Raw genomic sequence first — 25,780 nt, forward strand, 5'->3', positions numbered from 1 at the left:
AACACACGTACGAAATATATTAAATTTCCTGGCGGTTATTTCGATTTCCTCCCCTTTGAAACAGAGCCGGCATTCGATATTATTAATTATGAAATAAACACATTTCAACTATAATAAGCTAGTAAATAAATAAATTATTATTTTAAACCATATGAGACCCAATTTAAAAAGGTAATAATTTATTGTAATTTTTGAAAATAAATAAATTTAAATTTATTTCACCATTGGCAGTACCGACATCTTGAAAGGCTATCTTATCTTATCAAGATTCCCACCGGGTTAATTCTTTCATAACGGCCAATGTTTCAAGCTCCGTCTTGGCCCTCATCATCAGCCCTGATGATGAAGAGCGGCGAGACTTGAAGGAGATGGCGAGGAGCTTGAAACATTGGCCGTTGTGAAAGAATTAACCCGGTGGGAATCCCGAGAACAGTTTACCCACATGATTCACCGGTAAAGGATCAAATCATATTTCAGGGTATCTTATTGTGGCTCCTTGGGAGAAAAAATAATATCTATCTGATCCTTTGTAATGTTTCATATAAAGAATTGAATATTAAATGATTTTCATGCTCTCTTGATTTAAACAAAACATTTCAGAACTCTAATAGGGTGGTTTCCTATTATTTTTTTATTGCCTAAATCGAAAGATTATTACTCCTGGAGTACGTATTTCACGCTTTTGGATTTTTAAATGACGATATCTATTTTTCGCGATTAAATGAAAAGTGAAAATTTTCAAGCGCGCGAAAACGCGACGCTTAAGTATGAATGTCGGGAAGTCTCTCCGCGTGACGTATTTCTGGTTCCCCCTCCCGCCCTGCGAGGTGACCTTGAGGCGAGGCTTAGCGCTGATACGACGCAGGCTGCTAGCGGCTAGCCTAGTACCCTGCTGACTGGTAGCGCTTGGCTTAAATAAGGATTATTAATAACTTATCAAACGAGGAAAACTTTCCGACCTTAGCCAGTTTTAATAAGTGATTGTTAAGACATGTTTCCCTGAGCTCTGCGCCTCATGCATGCAATGGTAACCTCAGACTACGTATAACTCCTATCTTCTCGTATAGAAACTAGGTCCCTGTGACGTCACGTGGAGTGGCATCGCATGGGCGCCAATCTGGCCCTTTTCAAATGAGGATAAAAATGGACCATTGCCATTCGTCTAACCCGGTATTTCTAAAACAAAATAATTTGTATATTATGAATACACTAATGGTGGGTAACGAATCGCAATCAATGCCTTTCGTTTTCTTTGATGAAGGAAACCACCCTATTGACAAAGGGAGCCTTGTACGAATATATAGATGAAATGGCAACCGCAATTAGTACAGCAGCACCAAAATTGAATCAGTAATTTAAATTGTATGGACCTCTTGGGAAAAAAATCATAAGAATGAAATAAACAACTAGGTATTGAGCAACTGTTTGATTTCATTTGCGATGCATTACTGAATAATTGGAATTACTCATTAAATGCAAATGGAGCTATGGTTCATTGATCTATTACCTTCGAAACATGTGTGGTACACAGTGTTAGTAAGTAATCAAGTAAAACTAATCAGATCACTTGTAATGATTACTTTTTACTTGTAATTTGCTCCTTACTAATACGAAGGCAATCATCAAGTACCACGCTCCTGCGGAAAATCATATAGAAGAGAAACATCCTGAGGAATGGCCACAAGGATCAAGGAGCATGCAAGAGCAATGAAACAGAAACAAAGGGGAGTTGCTTCTGCCCAAGGCATATTAGAGAAGCCTTGAAAATGAACAAGATAGAGAACTTCAACAGATACCACGGCTACCCCATCAGTAATGCGTGGAAGAGAGTGGTAACCAATGAGCATTCAACTGAACAACACAACGCACCTAATTAAGGTGGCAAATGTTTCTCACCTTCAACCTCAAGATGAAAGTACCTTTCACAACTGTCATCACTCACAAACAGATAGATGTGGCCCTAGTACCCAGAAAACTGCACTCATTATGAATATTGCCACAGCAACCTTAGCATAAAGTGATAATTATGTCTTTTATACAAATGCCAAATTATGAGATATTTGTGAAACCACACTGTAAGTAAATTCTAAATTTCTTATCAGTGCTAAAAATCAAATTGTTGTGGTGATTATTATCATTAATCCCCTCAGAAAGCCATGGGGTTTATGGTCTTGAAGGCCAGTTTCCTTCTTTAAATTGAATTTCTGTTCTGATTATTGATATAGATAAGGAAAAGAATAGGACCCAAAATAGGCCCTGGGGGAACACCTTTGGTGACTGTTTAAAGGATCGATGTTGCATAAGTACTTAAAGTCGAGGGGAAGATACTCACTGATTGAGATCTACCTGTTAGGAATGATTTTATCCACTGATTTGCTATGCCTGAGACATGGGCGCAGCTAGGAATTAAGGCTAGGTGGGGTTTTATGCACAAGTACTGGTGTGTAGGTATTGCATACCTACTAGGGTAAGCAGGAGTTGCGGGGGTCCTCCTCCAGAAAAATTTGAAGAATGATGGTTCAAAATGGCGAGTTTTATGGCTTTCTGATGGATATTTGATAAATCCTAACACTATTCTATAAGTAATACTGATCCAAATAAGTAAAATGGATTAAACTTAAAAATTTCTCTGAGCTCTGGGGGGGTTTTTTTCCCCTAAAACCCTCCCCTGGCTGCGCCACTGGCCTGAGATGCCATAGCTTGCAATTTCAGAAAGTAAGATCTCATGATCCACAGAATCAAATTCTTTTAAGGCCACTGTACATGGCGAATGATTATATTCGTATGATCATTCACCATGTATGACGGAACAATTCACGAATGAACCTTCATGTGTGTTGGGTATTTCCCCCCCCCCTCCCCTTCAGCAAGTGTCATCGCCCTCCGGGTTTTCCATGGTCCAGCCGATTCCCATGAGGCCCCTTTCTCGTCGTCTCTACCAAAGGGACTCGACTCACACCCTATAGGAGTGAGGGAGTGCCATTACTTGAGGGTCAGTAACCTTCAGACCCTATCAACCATGCCCTTGCCGACGGCGTGGGTGTCATTCAATGTTTAACGAAAGCCGGGAGCGTGTGGATGCGGAGTTTTGGCGTGCACTTCCCTGTAAGTCGCGTGCCAAATTAAGCGAATTCCATCGAAGGTGTCCTCACCCTTCATTTATCATAACCCATCTTTTGCGCCACCAAGGCCATAAGCACATCTTTTGAGCCACCAAGGGCCGGATTGCGCGAACAATGCACATGATCATTCAGTGAAAATTAGGACATGTTTTATTTTGCTCGCATGATCCTGTAAATGATCACGTGATCATTCACCGTGTATCGTGGCCTTTAAGGTCATAGAAGATTCCTGCAGCAGAATTGTGTTTGTCAAGTTCACTAATAACATTATGAATGAACTTAGCCATGGCAATTTCGGTTGACCTATTTTTCCTAAAGCCAAATTCTTTTTTTTGGGGAGAGAATATCAAATTTAGTTAAAAACGATAAGATGCTGTTAAAGATGACTTGTTCAAAAACCTTTGAAAATGGTGGCTCAACTACTGCCTTTGAGTCTTACTTCAGTCAAGTCGCCAGCTCAAATTTCTCTACTTTCATTTTGCTACTGAGCCATACTGTACCCAATTGCCTCCATTTACTTCATTCTGTACTTTTTAGGTATGGGAATTCATACCCATTCGATTCGCAGGGACTACCAAAAGGATTCCTCAACTTCTTTGATGGAGAGTCCAAAAATATGGTCTTAATTTGATATGACATTAGAATACTACCTATCTAGTGCATCATGGCTTTCATACGGGGAGGGCCTTCTCAAAAATACTTTCATCTATATCTTTCTTTGAGGAGGTGCTGCCCTCAGAACAGTATATTACAGTCACTCATGTCACTGAGAGAAAACTAATAAAAGGTCTTTTGTAACTACGCAGAGGTTCAAAAGTTCAAACAACAGTAGTATGGCATGGCAACAATGAGGAAGTGAAGGCATTGCAAGAGACAAAATTCCAAAATTTTTTTAAAAATTCCAAATTCTACGGCTTACCCCTGTCCAAAGGAGCCTATATAGTCCACTATTGGTATCTATCTTTCATTTACTCACAGCTAGAATCAAAACAAAGGTTGTCTCATCACTGATTGCTATGGTTGCAGTAAAATCAAAAATCAATATTTCAAGAAAAACATAATTTTATTATTTTTCATACACTGAAACATTCAGGAGAAGAATTTTTTTTTTCAAAAATAAAATTGGAAATTTTTATTTTGAATACTGCCCTACCCTGAGATACAGTGAAATTACCAAAGATAGATGAAAATGTCTTGTACAATATAAAAAAATCAGCAAACATCAAAAATAGTCACTTTTCATTCAAAGCACAGAAATTAATGAGATTATAAGCAACATCACTCACATCAAATAACAGCTGTATTGGGGAAGTAGGGGATGGAACACACATTACATGAGGTAAAAATTCATGCTCATACTAGTAATAAAAATATTAATTCCTGATATACTCTAAATTTCAACATTTGGCAATGGTAGGACTAAGAATACACAAACAATAGTTTTCATCATATTCACCACACTGAAATTATTATTTTAGAAACCACATACATCAAGTGAAAGACCAAATTGATAGCTGAAAATATACATGAAATCTATGTCTGCTCCGGCACTTAAGCTTAATCTCCGAAAGAAAACTAATTCAAGACACAATTTCCATATAATACCCTCATTTCTTTGCACCTTGAATATACATATAGAGCTCTTTGTTCCCATGAAATAAATGCAAAACATTTACAATACAATACAAATAAATGCACCACTTCTGTGTATGACATCATGTGTTATAGAATTCCCTTTGTTTCACCACCATAAAAAATGCAATTGATGGGTGATTTAAGCAAATAAATACATATTACATGGCTTTCAATTGATATCAAATAAAAACCCACCCTCTAAAGAGAGTTTTACAAAATTCTTGCAGTGCTTTCAATGAAATATTATGGACAATACTTAATCATAATACCTACATAGCCATCAATAATCGTAGTTTTAACACATCAAGTCAGTATTAGTGACTTTTTCACAAGACTCGTTTTTCAATACTTTCACATGAATTGAATTGAAGATACTAAATTTTTATTCTATTAGCTCATTAACTGACTTAAGATTTCACACTTACCCCATGAATTGCAGTGATGAACAATTCTGGGGCTCTAAAGCAAAAATATTGGCAGCATTACAATCACTTCTCCAGAGAAAATCCCAAGAAGAGTCCATCACTATTAACTGACTGTTATCAGGCAACATTTTCTAAGGATATTAAAGACTAAAATAGCATTTATCCACAGATTTTCTTTCTATGTATTTCCTAAGTCATTTGGCACGGACACAAAACCTGATCTAAAGCTCAAACTGCAACTCACATTAGACATACAGACATGCCCTAAAACTTCAAATTTCCAGACAAATCAATCACCACATTAACATGCACAACAATGGGACCTAATGTTGCTAAGGCCACAATTAACTATACAACTTTATTAATGGTACCATATTGCTTTTGAAAGTGGTCACCCACTAATTTTTTGGATGCGATTGATAAAGATCATTCTGTTTGGCAATCTAAATGAAAAATAATTGCATCAGAGATTCCTTAGAGCAGTGGCGTAACTAGGAATAAGCGTTGTGGGGGTCACGCCATCGCAGGGGCTAACGCACCCTCCTTGACTCCTTGCTAGTCACTGGTCGGTATTGGGTGACTCGTCTCACTGCTATGATATTGATAAATGATCTTTAACTACAAGCAGTTATTATAAGCCAAAACTAGAGAATAGTTGTAAATATTTTTATTTCTCTGAGGCTTATGGGGGACTTTTTCCCTCATCCCCCCATAGTTACGCCACTGCTTTACAGTAAGGATTATCAGAGGGTGGGTAGCTGGGCACCCTCTTCATAAAACAAGTGTACCCATCATAAGTATCATAGGAAATTTCCTCATCAATCCGCCAAGGAGTAAGAATTAGGCACATTTCAAAATGAAATGCAGTAAAATATGATTAAATTCACTCACCAATGAAAGGTCACCGAACTTTCTTGAATGATTTTCCTTGGTACATAAATGCACAACAATAATTCAACGTTTCGCTAATCGTATGCAAGTCATGTGACTCAATACACATTACCACTGAGATGCTCCAGGTGTGCTGGGATCAAAGTAATGACGTCACCCACCCTCTACCAATCCTAGATTCTCAACCACCACATGAGATGATTTTACTTGGAAACAAGAAACTTCCAAGGAAAGCCTTTGTTCAGCTACAGCAACAGCCAAAGCTATACCCAACCATTTATCTTAAGTGTCTGAAAGAGTTATGTACTCAAGATTTCAATTGAACTTTCAAAAATAAAAAATAATACATATCTACCCATTTCAATTCATCAATACCAAATCCTCAATAATGCATCAAGGAGCGAGTACAAGTCAAATTGCTAATTTGGCCCCAATTAAACATATTCACTGTTCACACAAAGCACTGTTCACCTAATTTTGCCAAAATTTCTGTTGGGTGCAAGGTATGCACATGATGTTCTAGGAAATTGCCTTTATCACAATTTTGATAAATTTAGAGAAGCAACTTAAAATTAAATAAAAATGATGGTAATGGCAAATTAAGAAAATGCAACACATGATGGTAAAAATTAAAAAGAAAAAGATGCCTCAGGAGGCAAATCAAACTTGTGGCAATGCCAATGACATGGTTTGGTTCCTGATTGAGGAGACATTTAATCTGAACATCCACTGTTGCCGCTAATTAAAATGTATGGGATCACTCAACTTGTCTAAAACGGCTCTCAAGTTACTGTCTAATCGACCATGTTCACTTGATTTCATTACTTTTCAAAATCACTCGTTTAAACATAAGATCACAGGGCAAGTTCGGCCCAATATAGATCAATTATTCTGGCTTTGAATGACAGCTAATTCACTGTGCCAGTTAAATTATGACACTTACAGATCCACCAAATCTTAGAAATAATTTCTTAATTCTCTTACACCACACACCACAGATTGAATCATTCAAGGTATGCTTATCTTGGCTTTAGATATTAAAGTATATGATATAGCATATAATTAATAGTATACACAACCGTAATAAAAAATAGTCATTTCAAAGAATTTTTTATACATAATAGACATCCAAGGCACCGGAAATTGAGATTCCTTGAAGTTTTGAACTTTCTCCACAAATTGTTTTTTTAACGAAAATCCGACCTGGCTCGTCTTCTATCGATATTTTCAACTACATGAACATCAAATATTAGGATTAGAAATCCCACCTTCATCGGAAATGCTGATTGGTTATAGAGGTTAGTATGGGATTTGAGGATGAATTATGATTGAGAGAATATATATACGTATATTCAGATTAAGTACATAAAAGTTTAATTCCCATCAAGAAATTATACAAAAATGTAGCATCAAATCAAAATTAAAGGAACATGAATATAACTGAGCCCATAGAATCTTTCAGAAAGGAGAAATTGGTACCATATACTTTACCCTTAAACTCATTCTAACTCACAACAGATAATAGCACATATACTACATGTACTAAATGAAATAAAAGATTCTTGAGGAAATATTAGTTTCCAAGCGTAAAACCCAAGTGAAAGGTACATACTCCATACTGAAAATATAGATAGGTGAGAGGTGAACCCTGAAATTATCTTAAATATCATGCCTCAAATTCGATACATATTAAATTTTCAAATAGCAATCCTTGGAAATTTTCATGCCCCGTCATTAAATTTGGATGCTTTTCGCGGCTCAAACATTTTCTGATAGCATCAAAACTAATTACCCAAGTAGGATGTGCAGAATTGAAAAAAAAAATTCAAATTTTCACAATTGACACAGACTGTAATACTTCCGACATAGCTTGCTTGCAATGAGCATGATACAGTGAGGCTGTGTCCAATAACACTTGGAACTCACAGTGGTGGGGAAATATCACAAGGAGATTCATATTTATAAAAGGGAAAAATTATAATTGATACTACGATTCATTACTCAGTGATTCACGAAGTAATGGGATGTATTCAAAGTGTGTCATCAATGGTCTCCATCACGATAGTAATAGCTCATGAAATTTTAGGAGAAATATTCAATGAACAGTTACATTGCAGACAATTCACAGCGGCAAAACAGTATTTAAATGGAGCAGAGTAAAAGGATGTAGAAAAAGAATACACAGGAAACCAAGGTAAGAAATATAATGAAACAGACCATCACCAGATAGTTATTTGTGATAATAGGACAATCCATAGGGCCACTCCAGGAATAGGATGGATAATTTTCTGTCTCCCGTTATTCAACAGCTAAAAAGCTGCCTGGATGGATAGGAAAAGCATTAAGATGAAACTTTACAATAGCTTAGTTACCCATTTAATAAGGTCCATGTGCATATCGATAATGTGCAAGTCAAAGCAGATAGAGCAGATGCAACTGCTGCAAATAAATATGTACTTTTCAATTGAATTCAAGATATATGTGCACCCCGGACACACCCAAGCAAAGAGCATTGCTAAATAAAAAAACGAAAATATCAATCACCTGCAGAGTAGGACCTTCTCCTTGGTTTTAATGCCATCTCTAATATAGGGCAGTATTAAGCAATGGTGGCCAACCCAAGTTCTGCATGCTCTGAATATTTTTCAGGCTCTTGCTTCACACTCATTTGTCACATTTACAAGAATATTAGTAAATAAAATAAAACAATGTTTTTCAATTTTTAACTCCACAAAACTTACATATAGCGTATAATCTAAATCAGGGATATAAAATATTATAACTGACCTTTTGAATAAAGATTCATTTCTAAAGAGGCCCTCAAGATCATTTTGGTTGGGTACCCAACCCTAGTACATATTAAGAACCTTAAAATAGCATTAGTGTATTGGCAGTGGTAAGAACTCTTATGGCTAACATGCGGGCTGAATGATTTAACTGTTCTGTCGCAAAGAGATGGAAAATAATGGGAGCCTATTGATTACATAACTCCTAACTGAATTGCCAGCTGATTGCACTTTGAAAAAGCATTCATTTTAATAATACTCTCATGCTTTGATAAAACAATTTGGAATATCTCATTTGACAAATGAAAAAAAAAAATAGTTGGAATGTTTCCAAATGTTATCTTTAAATCAACATTTGTATACTATAGTGTAGGTTCGAAGATTTTCGCTGCGTTGGTTAGATGATCTTTCCATTCTATTCGGGTTTTTTTTCACCACGTTTGTTGTATTTTAAAGACTAAAAAGTCTTTAAAATACAACAAACGCGGTGAAAAAACCCGAATAGAATGGAAAGATCATTTGTATACTATGTTTATCACTCAATAATAGATTTAGTTCATTGGTCAATTAAGTTTATTTTCCACCCTTTTCCTTTCTTTCACCTCACCACTTAAATGATCACGTTCATGCAACGAAAAAATACTAAGCAATGAGAAAAGATGGAATAGTAATAGTCTGGATGACAAGTACATAATCAGATCTCCAAAATTTTTTAATGGCCAAAAATACTGATACAGCAATCACTTTAAATTGAACATAAAGATCAACCAAACAAGATCTCACTCGCCTGTCATTTTTATGGATGGTTAAACTTAGAATGCCACCTCAAGCTCCACATATAAAACTGTCACAGTTGACACTTAACCACTGCGAATGCTAAAACAAACACTTACACAAATGGAAGTGGTTAGGAGAATGCATTATAAAACTACCAAGAAATAATTTCTGTTCAAACTTGGCAAGCACACCAATTTCACACTTATGAATTTATCTACTCCCCAACAGTAAATTACTCACATACTTTAGGACCTACTACAGAAATAGAAGGACTATCTCTAATCTGTTTGTAAATAAAAAAATGCTTCTTTTTACCTAGTAATTTGAATTTTATGATCACAGATTTATGCAAAAAAAATGAGCAACTACCACTACCATGTACAGATTTAATCTTATTTCTGATGCACTAAAATAACTATTTATGATGAATATATTAAATGAAATGTTCACGAAATAGAGCCAACATCTAATGAATCTATCACCCACTAGTTGAAACTCATAAAAGTAACACACACAAATCCAATATTTTAACATTTGTACACTGTGCATACATTTTCTTAGTTTCACCACACAAATGATTCCATTTAAAATTGGGAATAAATTACCCACCTTGCATATTCGTTCGAATAAATATGCACAATTACTTTCCATTAATCAAATTCATTGATTAACTATCTTTTGACTCGAGCTGAAACAATCAATTCATTAATGATGAAATAATCTAAAATGTTAGGGTTAGCATTGTAAGACTTTTCACTTTACAACGAATATTATAAAGGTAAATGCAAAACGTATAATGGCCAATACTGGATGATCATTCGATTGGTCTTCCAAACAGTATGCATTAGTAATAATACATCAGCCAATATTACCAAACTAACATGGAAAATATTTCTGTCAAAACCCCTGGTAAGTACCTGCTGACAATATAAGTATCCAATGGCTAAAAACAAATTACAAAATGATTACTCAGCATGATGTCATGCACACACAGATGAATTGAAAATTCCAATTTTTATCAACTAATGGTATAATGGCTATCTACTGGAAAACCCCCTTTCTCAAACTTTATATTATCCTCAAAAAATTGCACACAAGTCTTTTTTGGCAGAACTAAAACATACAGCAGAAAGCAGGAACATAAAAATCGAGGAATAAAAAATGAGATTCTGTCGATTTCATCGACTAAAATAAATATGAATAATGATACACATACAATTCACCATTTCAGATCCAATTTTTGGATTCAAAATCATTATAAGCACACATACCAACCACACCCTGCTGGAGCCAGTTAAGTCAAGGTCATTATTCGATCCATTCCATTTCATAATTCAGAATGAATATAATTTACATTGGCAGGTACTTTCAGTAAGTTCAAAATATTTAAAAATAATTTTTGTGCAGAATTGAATTAAATTAAGCAATTAAAAAAGTAAAGAATAATAGTATAAAATATAGCTTAAGTGATTCAAGTACGTATTGATCATACGTATATGGTGGCATGTCATCAAATAAGTAGTTTCACCCAAGGATAGACTAAAAAAGGAATTTTCTCCAAGTCAAATGACCTGAGTTCCTAGAATGTTTTCAACGACATTTCTTGAATTTTGAAAGTGCAGTGCTCCACTTTCAGCTGAAAGTTCTTCTAAAAAAATATTGAATAATGACTAGCGAAATCACTCAATGGATGACAATTAGTCTCTTCACAGAGACCTAACATAAGACATGGCATTAGATAGAAGTACTGCTAGTGTCCGAGTGATTTCAAGGATGAAACCTGAAACAATGCCAGTGAGGGAATTTCACTGCAAAGGCTTGCTTCCTAGGAAAAGGCATATGGTATTACAGAGTGGTATTTACAAATGCCTGCATATGGACTCCACATTAGAAGAGATTCATGCCCCATAAGATCTTGGTGGATGGAGAGGTCAGCAGGAGCAGGAGCGAGATGGACAGTCTCCGTCGTCCACGCTAAGGGGTGGGTCATTGCTCAGCGACCCCTGGTGTCCAGCTAAGGCAGGCAAGGCAACTCCGTCATTGGGCTTGGGCCTTCCACGCCTGCCTGGGAGCATGGCTCGGTCCACTGCCATCTCCATACGCTTCATCACCTGCTCCAGCAGAGATTCCACTGCTCTGGCCACATTCTGCCCTGTGGCTGCACTTGTTTCCAGGTAAAGCAGACTAAAGAAGAGGTAAAGAGAGGCCCGAGACATAAGTCCATTGAATCCGGACTATTTTCAGAGAGCATCCCAGAAAAACGGATGTGCTTTTCTGCCACATGAAAAAGCAGCTTTTCAGATGCAAATGTGCATCCCTTGGAGTGCTTTCAATGCAGCCAGGACAGGCATTTTTATCCATCACCCTGAACGTATTGTAGGAAACACTCTTAGCCTATGGATCCGAGGTCTATGCCTATAGGTCTGTGCCAACTCTAAGTCTATGGCAATTTAACCAAACACAACCCATGTTCTTTTTTCTACTTTATTTAACATCAAATCCACAACACCCAAGAAGACTTATGGCATTGGATTATCAAACAAGTTACGCCACAGATGAAATATTCTGAAAGAAAGTCGCCCTACGATATAAAGATATAATAATAGTCGCAAGATAAAATACGTGTCCATTGAATATCCAGAAGCCATGAAGACAGGCTTTTTCTTTTGTATCTATTTTCTTAAACCAGCATGGATCATGTAACTGAGAAGATAACTCTATGCTGCAAATTACAGTGGAAGCCCCTTATAACGAGTATGGGATATAGCGACAAGCTCGAATTAGCGACAGCTACCCAAGGAACCATTTTAAACCCTATGATTTAAATGTAAAATAAATTCGTATTAGCGATAATGGCTCGATTCCTCTCTTGCACCATTCGTAATTACGACAGGTTGACTTTTTGACCACGTGCCACATCTCTGGAATTCAATGCTTTTAAAACGGCATTTTTTCCGCCAACGTCGACGTCCACATGTTCCGTATTCTCCTATTCTTCTTTCCATAATAAATTTCTCGAGTACACATTTCATTGCTCTTTTGTCATCTCCCTCCCGCGCCTCCGCAGTGAGATTAAAAATTATTCCGCCCGTCTGCTTGCACCATGGCTGGTAAACGCAAGTCCTTGGATTTAAAGACCAAAATGAGAATTATTGCAGATTGTGAAAGTGGAGAGTGTTCAAAGAGTGAAATAGCGAGGCTATTTGGAATTAATACAGTGACATTGTTCACTATTTTAAAGAAAAAAGAACAAATTCGTTCGGCAGTGCTTAAAGAAGGGCGTCCAAGCACCCAAAAACACCTGCGGCCCGGAGAGCATCCGCAGCTAGAAACTGCTCTTTTCTCGTGGTTTTGCCAGCAAAGAGCCGCAGGGATTCCTATCACCGGCCCAATGATGAAGGCTAAAGCTGAGTATTTGTGTGAGAGGCTTGGTGAAGACAATTTTAAGTGCTCGGATGGATGGTTTGCACAATTTAAAAATAGGAAGGGGATATCCCTTCACAAACTATCCAGTGAATCATCAAGTGTTGATGTTAATGCTGTGGAAGGCTGGGCTCCGGTCCTTAAAGACTATTTGGACAATTACAGCCCCTGTGATATTTACAACGCGGATGAGACGGGCATATATTTTTAACCTTTTCCCGGACAAAACTCTCGCCACTCGAACGGACCCCTGCAAAGGAGGGAAGAAAAGTAAAGACCGCGTAACTGTTCTTTTATGCACCAATATGGATGGTTCGGATAAGTTAAAACCGTTTGTGGTGGGGAAATCCGCCCATCCCCTATGTTTTTAGGGAGTTAAAACTCTCCCTTGCACTTACGAAGCAAATAAAAATGCTTGGATGACGGCTGCTATCTTCACGCAGTGGTTATGAGCGTTTGATGCCAGGATTGGTGAAAGGAATAAAAAAGTACTATTATTCATTGACAATTGCCCAGCCCACCCACCAATTCACGATTCCAGCCAAGGGAGACACCAACTGGCGGAGAACGCTCGAAACAGAGGAACGATGGTCATAATGCGGTAGTGCTATGAGGAATAGTGTATATGAGACCTTTACACTGTTTTATTGACTAGTTACGGGGGGATACCTACTTTTTAGTTTCAAAGCAATTATTACCGTTACTTGAGGTTAAATATTCTTTAATTCTACGACCCTGTAATGACTGCAGCAGAAGTGGAATTGTTTCAAAGCGAGGTGACGGCTGTTGTTCCCGCACATAGGTAAGAGCAGAAAGCTCTTGCTTAGGACTTAGGACGATTTTAATGGAGATACGTTGGTTTTACATGTTATAGCTATTAATATAGTGTTATTTCAATTGAAAATCGTTCATGTATCTGGTTACGCAGAAAAAAGTAGAAAAATAGCTTATATCCAATGCATCAAAGTATACGATATCCGTGATCGCGGTTTTCGAGATTTTCAGTATAACATACTCAATATTTACATTGCCATTATTATGAGCGGGATGGTATTTACCGGTGTTAGTCTGATAAATGTGTTTTTAGTTACATAGTCAAGAAGTTTTCTTCAGTTCCAGATCTTCTTACAGACGAAAGAAGCCGAGAAATACACCATATTAAGGTTTTAAAAGAATATTTCTATCTTATTAGCTCTTGATATTATGGTTTATGTTCTCTCCGTACGCCAATGCTTTACGATTGTTTTGATTTTACCATCACTCTGGCGGCCATATTGGAAATTGACGTCACTGACAGCAGCGCCGCCATCAGTCATTTGAGTCTCGAATAGAACTAAGAAACGTTAAAATTGTGTTATTGCCGCCTAACACTACGAGCTACGAGCGTTCTTCAGTTCCAGTCAGCATTCCTATCAAAAAGTGTGCGCTACTCCCGCTAGAGGTCTCTACATCCGCTGATGTTGCGTCTGATTGCGTGAATCTCTACGAAACATAAATATTGCTAACAGACAGACAAAGAGTGGACTTCATTTATCATTTGTCCTTCTATTTATTTGAAACAGTTTTTCACCCTTTCCACCGAAGATAATTGATATGACTAATATGCTTTTAGATGCCGTAATGCTGTTCGGTTTCATGATTCCGATAGCATTTGAGTCGGCTGATTTGAAACACGATAGTAAACCATTCATACAGTCAGACTTGAAGCATGAGAAGATTACTTCCACCTTCCTTCCGCCGTTAACCTGAAAAGATAGAATTGCAATGCTCATGTGGAACCCTAAAATTTTATCACGCTCCTTTCGTCACCCAATTGCAGCAGTCACCCATCATTTTCATTACTACTCGGAGAGATAGAAGGTATGAATTTTTGAACAGATTCCGAAGTTTTAGCATTTAATAGTCTGATGCATAGCCATAACTGGTAGTTATGACATGTATATTTGGAGCATCCAAGAAATAAGGATAATAACAGCTCATAATGCACAGTTCAGTACGAGTGAGTCTGAAGCTGGGACTTTTAAAATCGACTTCTTAATGCCTCGGCTTATAGCATCCTGCATAATTACATATGATTTGATCATTGATTGCATGTGAATATGATCATTAGTGAATTAAATGTTCAAAATAATGATTTAAAACGGCTATCATGCTGCAATTTTCGCCTCTCAGCAGAAACAGCCGTGGTGACGCCTGATGAGTGATTTTTTTGTGACGATGTGATTGCATTCGGTAACAACGACAACTCACTATAGCGACAGATTTCTCTGTTCCCAACAGCTGTCGTTATAAGGGGCTTCCACTGTATTTCACTTTTGTTCCCATATCTATCCTGACTACACCATTTGCTGGAACTTGAGTAACTTCTAGAGAAAAGACACCATTAATTTGGGGAAAAATTGAGATCTGCATATAGTTCCAACTCGTTAAGCTTGACAGGGAGAAAGTTATTCACACCTCTCGTCGTAGTGGCTGCTCATCCCAATGAATCCCTTTGCCACTTTTGGTTCATGCCAGAGATAAACAGTGTAAGCATTATGGTCAAAAGATTAATCACACAGAGACCAAAATCATGTTCATTAGTAAAGCTTCAAGAGCTAGGAACATGAGGCTTAAGATAGAAGTAGATTTGTTACAAACTTGAACATTTGGAACAGCTGAAGTGCAGTAGAGGAAAATGTACTCATCAATAAGAATATCAGGCAGAAAATTACATTAGCTTAAAAGGCATTAATGAATAGGGAAGAGAAAATGAGAGAATCCTTTTAAGAGAACGTTAAAGCTAGGGCAATTGTGACACTTCATGGTGAGGAAAAGTTGGACAGACTTAATCCCTACTGACAACATTACAACTTATAATTAACAAAAATTAGGATGATCAAAATTTTTAATTGATGAAATTCAGGACTTTGACTTCCGGTTAAATTAAGGATTGAATTAATTTAGGACTAGGCCCATCATTAACATTAATATGCCTTAAGATGAAATTTCAAGAAGTACCTATTTCAACAGGTGTTGGTGACATATGACATCAACAGTGGTTGTGATGGTATCACCTTTTCAACAACCTCCTTGGATCATTAAAAGACAGTTTCAACACTAATAATTTATTAGATGTGCTTGCAACAAAAATATTTCCTGAGTATTCTCAGTAATTGGCAAAAGAAGCCTTCGATAGAAACCAACTGACCCATATTTGCGAGCTATGTCCTTGGCTCTCTCTTCACTGATCACCCTCCTGTCCTCCAGGTCAGCCTTGTTGCCACACAGCACCACATCCGGGTCATCACAGTACGCATGTGTCTGGAAGATGAAAAACAAATGAAAATGTAAAATCCAATTTAACCTTCATATTACTCTTGGAATAAAATTACATAATTACAAAAAAACACCATAAAATTATCAATTAATATCATCACAATCTTTCCATTTGCGGCAAACTACATTTATTCTTACGAACCAATGCCTACATAATGATCTTGCCATGCTTTTAGACATATGTTTAGCCTTGTTCAAAAAAAAATCTACCACCATTACTCAATTACTCATAAGCATATACATGAGTATACGATGGGTATCTAAGCAATGGGGTCATTCACTCACAATTGCAATTCATTTATAGAATTTGGTTGACAGAAAGGAAAGATAAGTTAGAAAAAATATCTTCCCCATTCAGCCATTTCCATGCAGGTTTAAATCAAAAGAGAAAAAGACATTTTCCTGCCCCCACTTTCCATTAGTTGCTGTCATCAATAGAGTTTTGGTTCATTCTATCACCAACGAGGGAAACAATGGGTCACAAAATTTTGAACAATAACAAACCACGTGAGGCTAATGCACAAGTTGAGAAGCGGTGACCCACTTGGCATGAGCTCATGATGTCATCAACCTACAGGCACAATGGAAATTAATGAAAATTTGGTAAATATAATATCAAGCCTACTAACATATGGGACAATATTAATTGATGTTATCCTACCCTCCACCGACCAGAAGCTTTTACATATCTAAGACATTTAATTAGCTGGGTCCAGTCCATACCTGTGACCTTTTTTGTCACCCAGAGTCATTTTCATACATGATTTTACCATACACCGAAATTGAAATACAGAATGAATGTCGGATGATTGCGACATTTACATTGTATGTATACATCAGAGCTAACACCTTCAACATAAACAGTCATCAATCCAAATCTTGGTTTGACACAGTTCTCCAAGCAAACCCTCCCATCAGCTAGTCTTTTAATACTTACATATTTCTCCTTTTGATTTACATCATTCACCTACTCAATGTATCTCGTAAGTGGCCCACCTCTGCCATTCTACCCCTCTGCCTGCCCTTAAATTAATAATTTTCATCAGACCATCGTATTTTTTGATGTGGCCAATTGAGTTGTCCCATCTTCTTCCCAAGGCTTTCGTAAAGTATATCTCATGTGCTTCCAAAAACTCCCACATTATACAATTTTTACAAATTTGGATTTTACAGCATTCAATAAGATTATGTGGAAAGCAACCAGAAGGAACACTTTCTAAATCAAATTCTTTAATCAGAAGGATGAGAAAATTTTGCTTGATATGTATGAGAGGAACACATCAAGAGATTTTTAGAAGTGCTTTACGATGAGGCAAATAAGCCTCTTAAAATGCTTAATTAAGTCTCATGCTAACTGAAAAACCACCGGGGAATGCTGTCTATGCACCAATGATTTTGGATACAAATAATATACAGAAAATTAGAAAGACTAGTAAAAAACTATACAAAATTAATAGTGTGGCAAGAAAGTGGAAAACAATGAAATCGACTGGTGAACATAATCAGACATAAACAAATGAGAACATAAATAAATGAATAACTGTAGGATAATAACAATATGTAAGTGTTTACCAAGCAAGCATTGGAAAGAATAAGATTAACAAATCCCGACCTGCACTAAAAGGGGCTCAATCAATATGAGGAATTTGAAGATACAGTGGTACCGTTATGTTACAGATTAGTCACTATAGTGGTACATTTATGAGACAGATCAACAGAAATCCAGCATCAATATTATTTTCAAAAAAATAACAGAGTTCTTCCTGAATATAGGAGATTGTGATTGCGGTAAAGAGCACCTTAGAAATACATGGATGGCACTAGAGATGGGTCGCTATCGAGAACCTATCGCATCGGTCTAAAAGCAGTCTTAGGTGTGTGCACAGCGGCACCTGCATGGGGCCGCTGTCATATCTACCGCACAGATTAAGCCGTTGCTGTTCAGTTCATCCATGGTGCCACACTACCACGGTGTTGAGCAGTTTTATGCTGAGGATATAAGAACTGTGATGAGTCAGTTCTTAAATTTTTTCAGTTCTCCGTGCTGGTCAGGTTCTCCCCCATCAGTTCTCGGTTCCAAGGATGAACTCTTATTATCTGAATTAATGGCAAATTTAAATGAGCAACCACAAGAAATGAATGAAAATAATTTCACTGAAGATGTAAATTAGCAGGAATGCTCAGTAAAAAAACTTAAGATCATCTCCATAATTTTATTTGACAATCAAAAAGTTTAAATAACACGTTGTTAAAGAATGCATGATCGACGAATTTGTCACATTACATCAGTCAGCGGCTGGTTCTTACTCCAGGTTTTGATTTTAAAAATTCAACCTTTTTACCCTATCTGAGTTTAATCTATTCTTTTTTTGGCAGAAATATTGTTTGCAGTACTGAACAGGCATTCACTGAAAACAGTAGTGGTTAATTTTGATGGGCCGCGCTAATGGATCAATAGTGAAACTTCCCTAACATCTGTCCTTCCGTTAATTTGTTGTAACTTGTGAGTCAGTTAAAATATATTGTATTCTGCGATATAGCTTACATTGTTACTTTAATTACACTTCCTCCAGAATGTATATTTCGTTTACATTCAAATAATTAAAATTTAGGCTATCAAAGTACACGTGTATCATGGAAACACGTCGTGTTCCGACACAGAAACAATATAATTGATAGTAGACTTCCATGAGAAAAAAATGGGAAAACATAATGCTGTATTGCAGAAAAATAAAATTAAAACCACACAGAGAAACAAAATTTCCAGTAAACTCATGGAAATATTGATGAATTACAGGCTTCTTTGAAATAAAAAGTAGACAGACATGATTTAAAAAAAGGGCTGCATGAGAGAATTGATTCTGAGTCCTCGGCATGACAAATAGATACTATACCACTGGAATACCATTCACTCTCGCAAGTGGGGCACTCGTATGGGATAACATTCAGCCTGTAAATGTTTAATTGGTTTTTGTTTAAATTATTGGTCATATAACCTCATATGGGGAGTGATTATAGGACAGCTTCCGATGGACTACAAAGCTAAAAAGTTTGATTGAATTCCAAGACCCGGTTTTCGGACACTCCTCTTGTAAGACTAAGGTATTCCTCAATATTTTGTGGCATGAAATGGTCACACTAGTGTAACAGTATAAACATTACTTTATTATTTCACATAAAAATGCACGGCCCTGTAAAAATGTGTGTCTACAATGGGCATCACAAACCATCTTGTGACAAGCTCGAGACTTTTTTTCGAGCATATTGAGATCAAGTGGGAGTCTGGCAGTCCTTTCATCTCACTTGAAGCTCAAAAAGAAAAGACTCGCACAGCCTTACATAGGGCCATTAACCCAGACTAATGGGAGCTGGTAGCCATGCCGGATTCGATAAGTTCCTTGTCATGGATTAAAGAAGAGATTAAAACACCTTGTACTACAAACATATCCATGCAAAGCACTCTTTGTGTCTACTCTAACAAAAATATAACATTACAGACTACTAAGAATTTCTCCAGATCAAAATAAAGGCATGCACAAAAAAATAAATACACTTACCTAGAAAAAACTTTTCCTTCAGGATAGTATCAAACGAAGGAAATTTATTGACACAGAAATAATCAACAAAAAATAAAGAAAAACATGATATGAATTAAACAGGGAGCTGAAAGACAACCTTTGAATCAAAAGTCATTCAAGGGAGTTAGTCACTACGTAACTATAAAATAAGATTAAAAATGCCCTCTAAAACCTTTCACAAGACTATCAAATTTAATATTTCATTTTAAAAGAATCAGTTATTGACTTGCTTAGTAATCATGCAATGTTCTCATGGCACCATTAAAAACTGGAGCTCATCTTTATCTATTAATAATTTTGATCATGGCCATAAATCACTCAAGGACATTTAACATATTATTACTCACGCATTTAGTTAGCACAAACTTCTGTGGAATAAAAATCTAGTTAATAGTCACCATGTACAATTTACAAAGATTCTCATATCAAAAAGAACAGTTTTAATGAGTGATGCCTCCAACCACTCCATTCACACGTTGATTTAAGCATGCAGCCACTTGATTACTAAATTTTTTAACAACATGAGATAGCTAAAGTAGTAAACAGTGAATAGATTAGTATTTCTACAGCTACATGATCCTAAACATCATAGTGATTATAGAACAACTGAAACCTAAAGTGTAAGGTTACTAAGAGGTTTCATTTATCACCCCAGGTGAAAAAAACATAACCCTGAATAGATGTAATTGCCTCTAAAATATGTTTAAACATAGAACCCAACATGAGTTTCACTAGAAATTAAAAGATACAGTGAAAAAAATAGAATATTAGTCATTACAAAATCAACTAGTTCAGATGTAGTGCAAGCCAGTTAAAATTATTCACTCCAATTGATTCTTGCAAGAGTTAACCAGAATTTAAAACAGAGATATTAGAAAATAAATTATAAGGACATAAAATAAAATAAATAAATGTTTTTTTAACAATGTTTTTCATCCAAGTATTCATTCCACTGGATTTAGTGAAGATTCACAGCATTCACTGTACATGCCACAATATATCACCAACTAAAACCTAATTTAGACAGCATAACAACTACATTTAATTTCTACAAACACCAGGTGTACAACAAGCACACCAGTACTTAATTTCATAAAGCAGTTAATCATTGACTAGTAATTATCATTAGGATATCCATAAGAAATACATACATCCATTCAAAATTAGAAGTATTAGTTACAACTATTAGTTAATGCCATACCCGAAGCTGATCAAGCCAGTTTCGTATTTCCAAGAAGGACTGTTCATTAGTCAAGTCAAACAGAAGTAAAAACCCCATAGCATCCCGGTAGAATGCAGTGGTAAGACTGCGGAATCTACAATGGAAAGGCGTAATTAGAAAAAGACATTCAAGCCATTAAAATTACATCTATGCCCAGGAATAAAGGTTAATATGGTTATGTGTATGACTGTAGCTCATATTAAAAATGCAGAAGGAAGAGTAAATCTTCATCCCTAAATTATGCTCTTCACATGATATTAAGTGGGTATATACCATTCAGAGCACCACCACGTAAACACACAATCAAACTATAATAAGAATAATGAAGTACTGAAGGCAATAACAATAGAAGTAGCCTGTTTACTAAACTTACAACAATATCTTCAAAAAAAAAAAAAATTGAAAAAAAAAAATCAGAATTACTGCCGATCTTTTCCTGAGAACTGTTTTCCCAATTAGATCATGCCCAATTAAATATTGCTTTTGACTACATTCAATGCACGTACTTTCACCACTTCTGTGAGAGTGAAGCAATATTATTCCACAATGATATATTTTAATTAATTTCAACGGATAAGTAGAAGATGCCAATTGAACAATACCTTGAGGGATAGGTAATGGCAAAAAATACTATATGAGCAAGGGCTTGAAAAAAGGTTTGTTCATCTCCACTAAAGCACTAAACAAAGGACACACATGATTGCACACACGTTTAAATGCATGTTGGGCTGTATTGGTACCGTGAATTGTCCCCAGTTGGAAGCATGTTGAGTTGGCATGAAAACCTTCAGCTTGCAGGCATCAAATTGCTTTTGAATGCACCTGTGGTGAGAGGAGGTTGGAGGAGGGATCGGAAATCCAAAATTGATTTCCAATTTATCGACTTTTGATTTTGGCTTTTAAAATCTCATTTCAAAACATTTGTCTGCATTTTTGAGTTGACTTTTCGTCGACATTAATCCAAAAATCAAAATCTACATTTTAAAATAGTAAAGCCTTGCCTGCTGAAATATAAATGTGCTGTTTTAACAAAGTGAAAAATATGGGTCATCCTAGGCAAAAAAATTAGGGGTAAGAACTGAATTCAGTTTAAGTTATTACTACAGTGTAGCTTATTTTAACCACATTAAAGACATTAATCCTCAGCACCCACTTTTCACATAATGCGGTAGCATGCAGGGCTGGGAAAATCTTGAAGCGACGGGACATGAAACGGACTGGAAGAGATGGGGTGACGACTGAAAAGATTGAATAATTTAGTATTGACAGGTAAAACTTCCATGAATAAAATATCTCCTTTGAATTTGTGGTTAGTTTTTTATTAAATGCATAACTTATTCCAGTTTTATGAAAGAAGAGTAATATCCCCTGTCACCATGTATACTTGAAATTTGTCCCATTCTTACTCAAACACTGGCCATAAAAAGTGAGCTGGGTGATATATTTAGGGCAATAACAAGCCTAGGATGAGATAAATGCCTGCAACCTAAAACACACCAAGACGACCCCTTTTTTCAAACTCAACGATTTACAATTAAGTTAACAAATTTGAGTCGGTTAACTTCGCATGATAATGATTCTGCTGTGTATTAAAAGACTAAAATGTAAAAATGTAACAAGATCATACATAGTTTTCACAGAGTTTACCGTGCACTTCTGTATGAATAAGAATACCTTTCTTGACCAGCTGTATCCCAAAGTTGCAAGTGTATCCTCTGACTGCGGCCCTGGAAGCCTTCGGGGTTTGGTGACCTGTAGAGCTACAATCAGAACAAATCATCACTAATAAAAAATGACAAAAAAATAACTTACACAAGTTAAAATGGCTAACCTATGACAAATGTTACATGGCAAATACAAAATGAAAGCCATGCCTACAATGGATGCACATTCCTCATCTAGTAACCAAATTATGCATTCAATGTAAACATCCTATGGTGAGGATGCAGATGTGCAACAGGTATGTGGCCACTCAATTAATTCAGTGGGGACTTAAGATGACTGATCCAGAACTAGCACTAGAATCAACAACTAAGCTAATGAATTTCAAAGCCAAAATTTCAACAATGACAAATTCACCACATTGTAATGAGTATTCCCATTATAACTAGATATTAATTCACAATTACAACAGGTTTAACTCGAATGATTTCCTATTGATGGACATTGCTTTCACAATGTAAAAAAGTTAAGGTAATATTCTTGAAAAACCCAAAAAAAAAGGGGAAGAAGTGACAGTGCTAAAGCAAACAAAAAGACTGACCTTTACAACATTGTCATCTCAATTAATCTTAACGTGCTACAAGAGTTATCTGTACATCCCTTATCCAATTTAAACACTAAATTTCACGGAGAGAACACCATTCTAGTCATCAAGCTATCATTTAATTATGTCCAAAATGCAGTTAATATTTGGTGACAAATTAATCAACATCGAAAAAATTCATCAGTTATGATAAGATTGGATATCAACAAAAACTCTAGTAACTGGCATATTTTTCTCAAAGCATCACTCGAGCAGGTGAAATATAACATGCAGAATAGAGATTTATACAATCAGGGGCGGATCCAGGACTTCTTTCTGGGAGGGGCACAAGCAAGGCCGTATCCAGGATTTTGTTCAGGGGGGGGCACAAGGATACCTTGTTATACTAAACGAACGAAATGATAATGAGACCGTGTTAAAAATCTAGCATAATTTAAAGGGTCTGGGGGGGGCACGTGCCCCCGTGCCCCCCCCCCTGGATCCGCCTATGTATACAATAGGCACCAATGTAAAAGTGGTATGGCATGTGAATTTGTTATTCCATTCCCTCAACATCGATGGTAAACAATTCACATTGAAGGAAATAAAAAAAAACAACTGAGGTGACTTCATTTTCATATGATAGAGAACTACTTGAAAACAGAGGTTTAAGAGGTGCGAGTACGAGTAATGAGAACACACGATTAACGATGAGCCCAAAATAAAACTGCAAGAGGTTTGTTAAAAAAATACGCCAAAGATGAAATAGAAATTTTTAGAATTTTTTAAAAGGTTATTCTTTAACAAAAAATAATTTAAATTCACCATGATGTAGTACGGAGGCCATACAATTTGAACTTGTTGTCCGTAACATAGCTGTGTAAACGTACACTGAATATGTAAACACGAATCTAATAGCAATTACAGTCAAAGTACGTGATTACCAAATAAAACGTACTTTACACATCAAAATAAGCAGTTTGTTTATTCTGCAGACGCATGAGAAAAAGAATGCATTATAAATAGTGGAAGAATTCTAAAGTGCGCTCATTATTCACAGTCCAGAACTAACGTGGATGAAAATTTCAACCGTACAACACAAGGCCCTAAATAGGAATGATCGGCACAGTGAATTAACAACATTTAAAGATATGCACTAAGCATATCTCTGATGAAAATTCACGAGGAACCACTAATTTTCAGAAAATTGACAAACCATTATGCTACTATAGTTACAGTGATATTTTTTGTAAGGCGGGGCACAATGATGCGAAAAGTTGAAATATAATAGTTCTCACCAGTCTCTTTTCTCTAAAGTCGATCCCCACCGTCGATATAAATCGGGAATTAAAAACTCCATCGGTATACTGATAGAGAAAACTAGTTTTTCCAACTCCTGAGTCACCCAACGCCAAGAACTTGATCAAGTAATCATAATCCATTGCGTCAAAATACCACCAGAAGAATCATGAGAATAGCTAATGATGCTCTTCGATGACTTCAATAATTCCAAACGTCCAGCAGACCAGTAAGACAACCGCTAAGAAGCTAAAATTCCATAAAGAATTCTGACCACCTCCCTAACCACATCGTCAAATTTGATATCAAATAGACCTGTTGCTTTCGTTGGTCTTCACTTGTCGAATGCAACAGGCTGGCAAACGCGGCGGAGCTATCGCTGATTGCATATCAGCTGTGCTCCCTGAGCGCATGTGTCGTAACTGTATAACCACACATACCACTGCCTCAGATTATATTGTGCCACCGCCATTAAGAGCTAAACTTGAGAAATTAGATGCATTAATTCTTTAATTTTGAATTGTATCACTCCAATACGATCAATTATTTATGCCAAGCAATGTTGGCTATATTATACTTACGTAGCAGTAGACTTTCCAAGAACACTATATTTAGACCATAGAGCTCTATGATTTAGACACTATATTGAATGGATTTAATTGTCGATAGACGTCAGCTAGGAGAGTTTATACTACGAATTTCTAAGGAGCTTAGCACATCAAACCGTAAAGCGATGAAAAAATGATATAGAGCGTTTTCTGGTAAAAGGGAGTGAAGTAAACAAACTCTCCGCATGAATTTATCGCGAACAATATTCCGTATAATGAATAACAATAATCTTTCGTAAAAAGTCACTGATCGATCACGAATGTTCAAAACAATAACGAAAAAAAAACAAATGATATTTTTTCATGAAGTAGTGACGGTAATACACCAAAGTTAGTGAATTATAATTGCTAAATTAACGCATTTGATTTTATTTCAGCCACATATTCGCTAAAAAGAATGAAATCGATAAAACAATTTTAAAAACTGAGATCACCTAGTGGCGAACAGGTG

At 36.3% G+C, this 25,780-nt stretch overlaps 1 protein-coding gene across 1 annotated transcript; it reads right to left on the bottom strand.

The window, feature by feature from the left end:
• Positions 1 to 4,223: 4,223 nt before the first annotated feature.
• Positions 4,224 to 25,269, bottom strand: LOC124155732 (ras-related protein Rab-27A-like). Its single transcript, XM_046529801.1, has 5 exons — positions 24,721 to 25,269; positions 22,852 to 22,937; positions 21,157 to 21,271; positions 16,250 to 16,362; positions 4,224 to 11,820 (listed from the first exon to the last, which is right to left on the bottom strand). The coding sequence occupies exons 1-5, from the start codon at positions 24,862 to 24,864 to the stop codon at positions 11,568 to 11,570; spliced, it is 711 nt and encodes a 236-aa protein (XP_046385757.1). The 5' UTR covers positions 24,865 to 25,269; the 3' UTR covers positions 4,224 to 11,567.
• Between the last annotated feature and the right edge of the window lie 511 nt (positions 25,270 to 25,780).

The sequence above is a fragment of the Ischnura elegans genome, chromosome 1, assembly GCF_921293095.1.
Source record: "Ischnura elegans chromosome 1, ioIscEleg1.1, whole genome shotgun sequence".
NCBI lineage: Eukaryota > Metazoa > Arthropoda > Insecta > Odonata > Coenagrionidae > Ischnura > Ischnura elegans.

Excerpts from the sequence above, each read along its gene's own strand:
- LOC124155732 (XM_046529801.1), bottom strand. The coding sequence starts at position 24,864 with ATGGATTATGATTACTTGATCAAGTTCTTGGCGTTGGGTGACTCAGGA. Across the intron at positions 22,938-24,720 it reads ACTTTAGAGAAAAGAGACTG|CTCTACAGGTCACCAAACCC; the intron begins GTGAGAACTATT and ends TTCTGATTGTAG. Across the intron at positions 11,821-16,249 it reads GACATAGCTCGCAAATATGG|TCTGCTTTACCTGGAAACAA; the intron begins GTCAGTTGGTTT and ends CCTCTTCTTTAG.